The 12,438-nt window shown below is 52.4% G+C and overlaps 1 protein-coding gene across 4 annotated transcripts in view; it reads right to left on the bottom strand.

Annotated features, from left to right (window-relative positions):
• Positions 1-12,438, bottom strand: part of LOC126175264 (puromycin-sensitive aminopeptidase) — a 164,266-nt gene that overhangs the window by 105,077 nt on the left and 46,751 nt on the right. For all 4 annotated transcript variants that reach the window (XM_049921908.1, XM_049921906.1, XM_049921909.1 and 1 more), the window contains exon 7: positions 9,950-10,054. In XM_049921908.1, the coding sequence (XP_049777865.1) occupies positions 9,950-10,054 (105 nt within the window). The remainder of the gene's footprint in view (positions 1-9,949; positions 10,055-12,438) is intronic.

The following is a 12,438-nucleotide window of genomic DNA, read 5'->3' as shown; positions in this document are numbered from 1 at the left end:
CAGTCATCGTCCATTGGTTCTATAGGTTCATCGGGCATCTCGGTAAGATGGCTGGGAGGGGGAGCTTCCTCCGCTGGTGAACGGCCAGTTGTTCGACTACCAGCGGTGCGGCCAGGCGAAACGGATGACGGCCTGGGGCGGCAACCGCTGGGTGGCGCAGGAGAAGAAATGCGCCGTGGCGGAGAAGGAGAACTGTGCTTCCTATGAGCCTTCTTGGAAGGACATTTGGTGGAAGTACCGGTCGAAGGCTGGGAGGTCGAGGTACGTAGGAAGTCTGCACGGGACGGTTCCTTCTTGAAGGCCCGTGCATCTGACTTCTGGGTCTTCGTCTTAGCAGAAGCTGATGAAGGGGCTTGTGTCTGTGGGGTGATGGGAGGAAGAGGAGACGTTGACCGCGCGATCTTAGCACTGGCCGAACGGACGGCCGTGGTGCTGAAGCTCAGATCGCATGTCTGGGTTGCCACCTCCCTGGTAGTCCGAGGAGAGGTGAGGACAGTACTGAATTTACCCGCTGGGAGCAGCGTGGGCTTCCTACTAGCAAATAGCTTGTGAGCAGCCGAGGTAGACACTTTCTCTTTGACCCGAATTTCTTGGATACATCGTTCTTCCTTATAGATGGGACAGTTGCGGGAGGACGCTGCACGGTCACCCTGACAGTTCACACAACGAGGAGACGGAGGTGGACAGTCACCCTCATGGGCGTCCCTGCCACAAGTGACACATTTAGCCGCATTGGAACAAGACTGGCGAGTGTGATTAAAACACTGACACTGGTAGCAGCGCGTAGGTGTCGGGACATAGGGGCGAACAGAAATAACCTCGTAGCCCGCTTTGATGCGCGATGGCAGCTGAACACTATCAAAGGTCAAGAAAACCGTCCGGGTCAGTACAAGGTCATTGTTGACCTTTTTCATGACCCTATGGACAGCCGTCACACCCTGCTCAGCAAGGAAAGACTGAATCTCCTCGTCAGTCAATCCGTCGAGAGATCTAGTATAGACCACACCACGAGACGAATTCAAAGTTCGGTGAGCCTCCACCCGGACAGGGAATGTGTACAGGAGTGTGGCTCGAAGCAGTTTCTATGCCTGAAAGACACTCTCAGTTTCTAGTAGCAAGGTACCATTACGCAACCTTGTACAAGACTTAACAGTACCAGCTATGGCATCTACGCCTTTCTGGATAACGAAAGGGTTGACAGAGGAAAAATCCTTACCATCCTCAGATTGAGAAACGACGAGGAACTGTGGGGCAGGCGGTAGTACCTTTGTCACTGGTGGCTGGTCATGTTTCCGTTTGTGGGCAGAAGTCGAGAGAGAAGAAGAGAAAGCCATTGCGGAGGAATCCCCCATGATTGCCAGCGTCTCCGATGGCGCGCTCCTTCCTTATGGGGACCCTCTCAGAGGGCACTCCCGCCTTAGGTGAATGTTTACACATCAGGTCACACCTCCCGAGAAACAGACGGAGGGACCAATCGACATGGTCAGAAGGTATCAGCTCAGGCAATCACCCCTCCCTGGGCCTGGCCTTTATCAGGGGGTACGTGCGTGCCTTACTTGTCTACCCAGGGCGGGGAATTACGCGTTACCCCGTCACCGGTTACGCGTGCGAATGCGTGGGTCGGCCTTCAGGCGCGCACAGGGAGGAAAGAAGAAGACGAAAAGGAAGAGTTAGAGGACAGACTGTCTCAAACGCCGAGGCGGAGACCAGAGAAGGCAAGGAGAAGAAGGCAAGGAGAAGAAGGCAAGGAGAAGAAGGCAAGGGAAAGAAGGCAAGGGAAAGAAGGCAAGGGAAAGAAGGCATGGGAAAGAGTAAGGAAGACAGTGAGATGGAGAAGAACAAAGAAAGGAACCAACCAAAGTAAGGAAGAAACGAGAAGTGAAAAACCAAAAAAGACCACAATTATAGGTCGTGGAACCGTCCGTCTCCGGACGCAGGCGCTAACTACCCCCTTGAGGGGGATGGACTCCTTTTAGTCACCTCTTACGATAGGCAGGAATACCGCGGGCCTATTCTAACCCCTGAACCCGCAGGGGGGATGCCCATGGCTGAGTTCCACAGATAAATTTAAGATCCTTTCTGGAGTAATATTATGTAAACCAGCAGAAAATAAGACATACATTTGTAAACATATGCATATGCTCAACATCTCCTATCCCCTTGATTGATTTCAACTGAACATATTACTTATGACCTGGAAAGAAAAACTGTGGGGGCAAAAAACATCCACCTCCCATTGCGGTAGGGATGACAGGCGGGCAGAGAGGGGGGAGGGAGGGGGGACGACGAGACGGGCAGAGAGAGGGGGGAGGGAGGGGGGACGACGAGACGGGCAGAGAGAGGGGGTAGGGGGGGACGACGAGGCGGGCAGAGAGAGGGGGTAGGGGGGACGACGAGGCGGGCAGAGAGAGGGGGTAGGGGGGATGACGAGGCGGGCAGAGAGAGGGGGTAGGGGGGGACGACGAGACGGGCAGAGAGAGGGGGTAGGGGGGACGACGAGACGGGCAGAGAGAGGGGGTAGGGGGGGCGACGAGACGGGCAGAGGGAGGGGGTGCGACGAGACGGGCAGAGGGACGGGGTGCGACGAGACGGGCAGAGGGAGGGGGAGGGGGGGGGGGCGACGAGACGGGCAGAGGGAGGGGGAGGGGGGGCGACGAGACGGGTGGTGGTGGTGGTTGTTAGGATGTTTAAGGGGGACTAAACAGCTAAGGTCATCAGTCCCCCATTCCAAAAACAGGCGAGACATTAAGGCGCGGAGCAGATAAAATCCCTAGGGGAAGGATACTCCCCCCCAGGCCCTAAAAGAACACAAATGCGGTAACGAATACGACAGACACGAAGAGGACAGATGAACACCAGACAGAAAGAAACAGAAGAAAAGAAGATGGCCGGAGACTGGTTGACTGACCACGACAACAAAAAAGGGAAAGAGTCAACCAACCGACTACACACTAAAAGCTGCAACCAAATATGAGAGACTCGAGGACAAGAGACACACAAAGGGAAAGGTGCAGGACCACTCTAAATGGAACCATAAAAAGGACTAGCACGGATAAAATGTAAAACACTGTCAGCCATGGAGGTATCGTCGCATAAAATCAAAGGCAAGGTGCCCGGGAGATTAAAAGACTGCCGAAGGGTGCGCAGTCGGGGACACTCCAATAAAACGTGGGCGACCGTCAGCCGGGACCCACACCGACACAGGGGGGGATCCTCCTGACGTAAAAGATGGCCGTGCGTCAGGTATGTATGGCCGATGCGGAGCCGACACAGGATGACAGAGTCCCTGCGAGAAGACCGCAGGGAGGAGCGCCACACATCGGTCGTCTCCTTGACAGCCCGCAGTTTATTCTGGGCTGTCATGCCATGCCACTCAACAGACCACACCCCAAGCACCTTACGGCGCAACACCAGCTGCAGGTCGCGAGCTGTGAGGCCGATCTCCAAAGCTGGGGCGTCGATCGCCCCTTTGGCCAGCCTGTCAACACGTTCGTTCCCCTGGATGCCAACGTGACCTGGCGTCCAAACCAAGACAACCGAACGACCAGAGCGGGCAATGGCGGAAACAGACTCCTGAATAGAGGACACCAGAGGAGAAGAGGGATAGCAGCGGTCGATGGCCTGAAGGCTGCTCAGGGAGTCACTGCAGATGACGACGGACCTACCTGAGCAGAAACGCATATGCTCAAGAGCGCGCAAGATGGCCACCAGCTCTGCAGTAAAAATACTGCAGCCAGCCGGCAAGGAGTGTTGCTCAACATGGGCAGCGTGAGCAAAAGCGTAGGCAGTGCGACCATCAACCAGGGAACCATCAGTGTAGACAGGCTCACAGCCCGGAAATGATTCGAGGAGCGCAAGAAAACGGCGACGGAGGGCCACAGGCGGAACCGAGTCCTTAGGTCCCTGTGCCAAATCCAGACGGATGGACGGCCGGGACAAACACCAGGGAGGCGTAGGTGTACGGACCCGGAAGGGAGGCAGAAGAGGGAACGACCCCAGTTCTGACAGCAGGGACTGGACACGGACAGCTACGGAAAGCCCAGACCTAGGTCGCCATTCGGGCAGATGGAGGACCATGGCAGGGAAAAGCAGGCGACGATTGGGATGGCCTGGCGAGCAATGCACGTGGACAGCATAGTCGGCGAGCAGTCGATGGCGGTGAATCCGCAGCGGGGGAACCCCGGCCTCCACCAGTAGACTATCCACGGGGCTGGTACGAAAAGCGCCAGTTGCAAGCCGAACCCCACAGTGGTGTATGGGGTCTAACAACTTCAACACTGAGGGTGATGCAGACCCATAGGCCGGGCTCCCATAATCAAGCTGGGACTGCACAAGGGCTCTGTACAATCGCAGCAGCGTGCAGCGATCTGCACCCCAAGACGTATGGCTAAGGCAGCGGAGGGCGTTGAGGTGCCGCCAGCATTTTTGCTTCAGCTGAGTAATATGAGGAACCCATGTGAGCCGGGCATCAAACATGAGTCCCAAGAAGCGGCAAGTGTCCACCACTTCAAGCAGGTGGCCGTCGAGGTAAAGTTCAGGATGAGGGTGGACCGTCCGACGCCTGCAGAAGTGCATAACTCTAGTCTTGGCTGCAGAGAACTGAAAACCATGAGTCAGAGTCCATGATGCTGCCTTGCAAACGGCGACTTGCAGCCTGTGTACGGCGACTCCCGTAGTCGTGGAGCTAAATGAGATGCAGAAGTCGTCGGCATACAAAGAAGGAGACACCGACGACCCCACAGCTGCAGCCAGACCATTAATGGCCACTAGAAATAAGGAGACGCTCAACACCGAGCCCTGCGGGACCCCATTTTCCTGTATATAAGATGAACTAGAGGCGGCACCGACTTGCTCCCGGAAAGAGTGGCGCAATAAAAAGGTTTGAAGAAAAGCCGGGAGCCGACCACGAAGACCCCACTCATACAACGTGGCGAGGATGTGATGCCTCCATGTGGTGTCATACGCCTTCCGCAGATCGAAAAATACAGCAACGAGATGCTGACGTCGGGCAAAGGCCATACGGATAGCAGATTCCAGCCGCACCAAATTGTCCGTGGCAGACCGGCCCCAACAGAAGCCACCCTGGGATGGAGCGAGGAGACCGCGCGACTCAAGGACCCAACACAAACGCCGCCCCACCATACGTTCGAGCAATTTGCACAAAACGTTGGTGAGGGTAATGGGACGATAGCTGTCCACCGCCTGTGGGTCCGCACCGGGCTTCAAGATGGGGACAATAACACCCTCTCGCCATTGCGACGGGAACACGCCCTCGCTCCAAATGCGGTTAAAGATGGTGAGGATGTGTCTCTGGCAGTCCCTGGAGAGATGCTTCAGCATCTGTGCGTGGATGCAGTCTGGGCCTGGTGCTGTATCAGGGCAATCGGCGAGGGCAGCGAGGAATTCCCTCTCGCTGAAAGGAGCATTGTATTCTTCAGAATGACACGTGCGGAACGATAACGGCGTCTGCTCGGCACGCTCCTTGAGAGAGCGAAAGGTGGGGGGATAAGTTGCAGTCGCAGAGCTCTTAGCGAAGTGCGCAGCAAGGTGTTCAGCAATGGCGGCAGCGTCCGTGCAGACAGCGCTGGCCAGGGAGATCCCAGGGACACCCGTAGGGGTCTGGGATCCATAAATCCGCCGGATCCGGGACCACACGAGCGAGGGGGAGACACGGGAGCCCAGGGATGAGACGTACCTCTCCCAGCACTCCTGCTTACGCCGTGCAATAAGACGACGGGCGAAGGCACGGAGCCTCTTAAAGGCGATGAGGGTCTCCAGAGATGGGTGCCGCCTATGACGCTGAAGAGCCCGCCTACGGTCGCGAATAGCCTCAGCAATCTCCGGCGACCACCAGGGGACAGCCTTCCTCCGAGGGAGGCCAGAAGAACGGGGGATGGAAGCCTCGGCCGCTGAAATGATGGACGTGGTTAAAACACGGACCACCTCGTCAATGTCACCCTGTGGGGGGAGACTCAATGGTTGCAGCGGAAGTAAAAGCCGGCCAGTCAGCCCTGTGGAGAGCCCAGCGGGGCAGGCGCCCAGAAGAATGACACTGGGGCAGTGACAAATAGATGGGAAAATGGTCACTACCACACAGGTCAGGATGCACTCTCCAGTGGAGGGATGGGACAAGTCCAGGGCTGCAAATAGAGAGATCGATGGCCGAGAACGAGCCATGGGCCACACTCAAATGCGTGGGAGCACCGGTGTTCAAGAGGCTAAGGTCGTGCTGAGCCAACACATGCTCCACGGCCCGACCGCGGTCATCGGAAACAGTCCCACCCCATAGAGGGTTGTGGGCATTGAAATCGCCCAGCAGCAAAAAAGGTGGCGGCAGTTGGGCTATCAGAGCAGCCAGGACATGCTGCGCGACAGCACCATCAGGTGGAAGGTAAATACTGCAGACGGTAATAGCCTGTGGCGTCCACACCCGAACAGCAACAGCCTCTAAAGCTGTATGTAGAGGTACAAACTCGCTGTGAAAAGAGTTAAGGACATATATGCAGACGCCACCAGACACCCGTGCATAAGCTGCCCGGTTCTTAAAATAACCCCGATAGCCACGGAGGGCGGGGGTTCGCATTGCTGCAAACCAAGTTTCCCGCAGAGCAATGCAAAGGAAAGGATGACGGCTGAGAAGTTGGCGGAGCTCAGCTAGATGGTGGAAGAAACCGCTGCAGTTCCACTGGAGGATGGTATTAGCCATGGATGGGAAAGGCGTGAAGGGACTGGGGAGGCAGATTACGCGTCCGGGGCCCCTGCTGCTACTGAGTCACCACCTAGACAACAGCTATCTATTGCATCCGAGGGACTGGCGAGATCCATGTCCTCAGCGGACACCAGAAGCTCCACCTCATCCTCAGACGCAGAGCTTGTAGGAAGCGGTGGAATGGGTGCCACCACAATGTCGGTAGCCTTGGGGAGTTTCTTCTTCTTCTGCTTCTCGTGCTGTGCCTTTGGTGGCTCAGGCTGGGAGGGCGTCACTGGGTCAGTCTCAGGGACAGACGACGACCGTGTGTCCCGACGACCAGGGACCGTCGGTTGTTTAAGCCACTTGCGGCTTTCGGCCTTGGTACCGGTCGGAACTTGGGAAGGGAGGTCCCCAAGGGACCCCTTCCTTACGAGAGTAGCCGAAGAAGTCTCCGGCGGGGAAGGGGGAACTGATGTCCCCGATGGGTGGGGGGGTGTTACTCCTGAAGTAGATGGAGCAGGAGCAACAGTGGGTTTAGTGCCCCCCACCATCAAGGGGGCAGGTGTGGGACTTCGACTCTGAGAGCTGACTGGAGCGGATGGAACTGAAGCAGGAGTGACAGTTGCGGCATAAGAAGCTGTCATGCGCACTGGATGAAGCCGATCATATTTCCGCTTCGCCTCAGTGTACGTCAGGCGGTCGAGAGTCTTGATTTCCATGATCTTCCGCTCCCTCTGCAGAATCGGACAGTCTGGCGAGCAAGGCTGATGGTGCGCACCACAGTTCACACAGACTGGAGGCGGGGCACAGGGATGATCAGGATGGGATGGTCGACCGCAATCGCGACAGACGAGGTCGGAAGCACAGCGTGAAGACATATGGCCGAACTTCCAACACTTGAAGCACCGCATCGGGGGAGGGATATAAGGCTTGACATCACAACGGTACACCATCACCTTGACCTTCTCAGGTAACATGTCACCCTCGAAGGCCAAGATGAAGGCACCGGTGGCAACTTGACGATCCCTCGGACCCCGGTGGACGCGCCGGACGAAATGGACACCTCGGCGCTCCAAGTTGGCGCGCAGCTCGTCATCGGACTGTAAAACGAAATCCCTGTGGAAGATAATGCCCTGGACCATATTCAGACTTTTATGGGGTGTGATAGTGACAGAGACATCCCCCAGCTTAGTACAAGCGAGCAAGGCCCGCGACTGGGTGGAGGATGCCGTTTTTATCAACACCGATCCGGACCGCATCTTGGACAAGCCCTCCACCTCCCCGAACTTGTCCTCTAAATGTTCGACAAAAAACTGAGGCTTCACAGACACAAACGAGTCCCCGTCAGCTCTGGTACAGACAAGATACCGGGGCGAATATCTTTCACTCTCATTCAAAGCCTTTCGTTCCTCCCATGGTGTGGCCAGGGAGGGGAACGATTTGGGGTCATACACATTAGCCTTAAAGTGAGCTTTGGAACGCTTAGAGACTGCTGACGGCTGGCCGCCAGCGAGAGATGATGTACCACGCTTCATTGCGGGTCATCCGCCCTGATGCCACCTACTCCGACCAAGGGCCCTCCCCACGGGCGCCACCCAGCCACAGCAAAGGCCACCTGGCAGGATGGCCATTGCCGGGAGTCCCGAAGCCCCAGGGAGATGGGCATCTACTCCTTGGCATACATGGGGAGTGAACGGCGCAGGCATCAGTAGAGCGATCCCTGTGTTGTCAGGGGGCTACAACCAAGAGGGTACATGGCGGCCCCACCACAACGGACTGGCTACCGTGCTGGATGTTAGGTGACATGTGATCCATGGTCGCCGTCAGTGCAGAAAAGGGCTCTGCACAGTGTTTGGCAGAAAGTGTACGCAGGAGCGTATCCATGCCCAAGCGATGGAGAGCGGGCAGGACTGCAATGCAACGACGAATAAGATGGCGAAAGTTCTCAACACAACATGGACACAATGCACCAAGTAAGGCGCCCTTCCCCAATCAGCTCGCTCTTCGGAAAAATTTTGAGATATGGAGGTCAAACCCGACAGGGGACCATCACATAAGGCCGAAACATTTGAGACTCCTTTTAGTCGCCTCGTACGACAGGCAGGAATACCGCGGGCCTATTCTAACCCCCGAACCCGCAGGGGGGGGGGGGGGGGGGGGGGGGGGGCAGAGGGAGGGGGAGGGGGGGCGACGAGACGGGCAGAGGGAGGGGGAGGGGGGGCGACGAGACGGGCAGAGGGAGGGGGAGGGGGGGCGACGAGACGGGCAGAGGGAGGGGGTGGTGGGACGACGAGACGGGCAGAGGGAGGGGGTGGTGGGACGACGAGACGGGCAGAGGGAGGGGGTGGTGGGACGACGAGACGGGCAGAGGGAGGGGGGGTGGGACGACGAGACGGGCAGAGGGAGGGGGGGTGGGACGACGAGACGGGCAGAGGGAGGGGGGGGTGGGACGACGAGACGGGCAGAGGGAGGGGGGGGTGGGACGACGAGACGGGCAGAGGGAGGGGGGGGTGGGACGACGAGACGGGCAGAGGGAGCGGGTGGGACGACGAGACGGGCAGAGGGAGCGGGTGGGACGACGAGACGGGCAGAGGGAGCGGGTGGGACGACGAGACGGGCAGAGGGAGCGGGTGGGACGACGAGACGGGCAGAGGGAGCGGGTGGGACGACGAGACGGGCAGAGGGAGGGGGAAAGTGAGGTGAGGGGAGGGGATGGGAGGGAAGTGTGAAGGGACTGGCAGAGTGAGGGTGAGGGTGAAGAAACAGGCAGGTGGAGGGGACTGGCAGAGTGAGGGTGAAGAAACAGGCAGGTGGAGGAGACAGGCAGAGAGACATGGATGGGAGAAGACAGGCCTATCACTGTTTCCCATACATCAATACTGTAAAATAACATCTGAGTATCCAATTTAGTTTTCAAAATACAGTGTAACCGGTGTACACTATTTTTGAAAAATATCATAAACTTAGAAAGGTGCCGAATCTTTGCAGACAAATAGTTTCAATAGAATAAAATTAATAAAAAAATCAACGGGGCAAACTACATGCAAAATAAAAGTGCGTATAAAGCATTTTGTATATCAATTGATAATTGCTGATAATTATGTCAGCATACCGTAAGCTGTTACTGTGATGTGTATCCCTCCGAAAAGTTGGGTTATCTGCAGCAGATGGCTGGTGCAACCCAAGCCCATTCAGGAAATGTTACACTTGCATATTTGTCAAATTCATTAAACAAAACTATGTAACAAATGTAATTACCTCATCTCCTATATACTTGTGCAGCATTCTAATCACAGAGGCACCTTTGTTATATGAAATGTCATCGAATATTTCATCAATTTCTGAAGGATGACCAACAGGAACCTGGAATAAAATTATTTTGTGTAGTTATACTTCAATAAAATTCACAAGAAGAGTTACACTGCAACTACCAACACAATAAACTAAGCAGGGGGTATAATTCTCAAATTTAAGAATGTGTTTGAGTTCGTGTATAATCGTTATTAGTCGCTCTATTCAGATTTCATTCATCATACATCTGAGTGTCAACAGACTACCCCTGAAAAATCACAACAGACTTTTACACTGAAGTCCGAAAAAGCAAAATACTTGGTTCCTTTAAAATCAGAAAAACAAGCAAATCATTACACATACAGGAGGTCAATCAACACATTCGAATTCATAAGATTTAACACCAGACTATACTATGACAGGATATCTTTCATCCATACCGACACAATAAAGAAAATTATATCAAAATCAAACTTTGTGCCAAATTTATTTGCAGTCTTAATCTCAACAATATCTTTTTATATTTAAAGGTCAGTTCATGCTAATTAATCATTTCCAGTTACATCTACATAAACCTGCCTCTGCTAAGGTATGTCTTCATACACTCAGACAAATTTTACAAGTTATTCATTAACAGTCCTGTTTCCAGTATGCATAAATTTTACACTTTATTTCCAGGAAGGAGATTGACTAAAGAACTCTCATTTCAATTTTTAAAATGTATACTGCCTGTCAAATAAGAGAATTTTACTCTTACCAGTAAGTGTTTATTTACTTGCACAGTATGTTTCAAAGTTTTAAGTCTCCATCATCAGAAGGATTTGTGTGTATTAATATGGCATCTGTGTGTTGTGTTATAACTTTGGAATAATCTGCAACACTGTCCAGTGACTTTTTTCTACTAGACAGTGTCACAGGTTACTACGACATCATAATGTAATACACACATGCCATATTAATCCACATAAATCCACTGGATGATGGACGTTTGAAGCTTCAAAAAGCATTGTGGAATTAAAGATACATGACTTTTAACAGTAAACCTCTTATTTAACACGATACCAGTAACATTCACAGTAAAGCCTAACCAAAAACAATCAAATTTAAAGTATACTGATTGCATTTTAAAAATTATTGGAACAATAGGTCTTTCTTTCATTCCAAAATACAGTGTGTTCCAAGAGAAACAGTCAATATTCAGGTATATGGCAGGAATGCTCATCTGGAGCAAAAGAACATACAGACTTAATCCCAATTCTGAGTGGTTTCCAAGATACAACACATTTAATGTACATTATTATTTATATTCTTTGTTATTCAATTCCAGAAATACTGATAATTGAAACTCATTCTTTTCTCGTATGTCATACTGAGAGCTTCGGATCAAGGCATTCAAGTAGACGCACTGTATCTTAATTTCTGAAAAGCTTTTGACTCTGTACCACATCTACACTTATTACGGAAAGTAAGATAATATGGGTTATCAAGCGAAATTTGTGATTAGATTGAGGATTTCTTGGTAGAGAGGGCACAATAAGTTAACTTGGACCAAGAGTCATCAACAGATGTAGAAGAAACTCCCAGTGTGGCCCATGGAAGTATGTTAGGACCCTTGCTGTTCACATTTTCCATTAATGACCTTGCGAGCAATATTAATAGTAACCCCACAGTTTTTGCAGATGATGCAGTCATCTATAATGAAATACTGTTGACAGATGCTGCATAAATATTCAGTCAGGTCTTGATAAGATTTCAAAGTGGTCCAAAGGCTGGCAACTTGCTTTAAATGCTCAGAAATGTAAAATTGTGAACATTAAAAAACAAAAATACCTATTCTATGACTACAGGAAGACTGAGTCGCAGTTAAAATCTGTCAACTCATATACGTACCTTGAAGGAACACTTTGCAGGGATTTGAAATGGCATGATTACATAGGTTCAGTTGTGGGTAAAGCTGGTGGTAGACTTCAGTTTATTGGTAAAACATTGGGTAAATCAGTCTACAAAGAAGATTACTTACGAATCACTTATGCAACCCATCTTAGAATATCGCTCAAGCGTGTGGGACCCGTACCGAATAGGATTAACAGGGGATGTTGAATGTGTACTAAGAAGGGCAGCACAAATGGCCACAGATTTGTTTAATCCATGGGATAATGTCAGAGATGCTGAAGAAAATGATCTGCTGACTCTCCTTAGAAAGTCTACTAACGAAATTTCAAGAACCGACTTTAAATGATGGCTCTAGGAATGTACTTCAATCCCCTATGTATCACAACTGGAGGAATCTTGAGGACAAGACTAGATTAACTACAGCACACACAGAGGCATCAGACAATCCTCCTTCCTGTGTTCCATACATGAATGGAACGAGAAGTAGGTCATTCTTCTATTGCGCCTTATATGAACCGAATGAGAAAAAGCCCTAGTAACTGGTAAAATGGGGCGTACCCTCT

This window comes from Schistocerca cancellata, chromosome 3 (assembly GCF_023864275.1).
Source record: "Schistocerca cancellata isolate TAMUIC-IGC-003103 chromosome 3, iqSchCanc2.1, whole genome shotgun sequence".
Taxonomy (NCBI): domain Eukaryota; kingdom Metazoa; phylum Arthropoda; class Insecta; order Orthoptera; family Acrididae; genus Schistocerca; species Schistocerca cancellata.
Note: the sequence above shows the minus strand (reverse complement) of the source record. Positions and strands in the feature narration are given on the sequence as shown.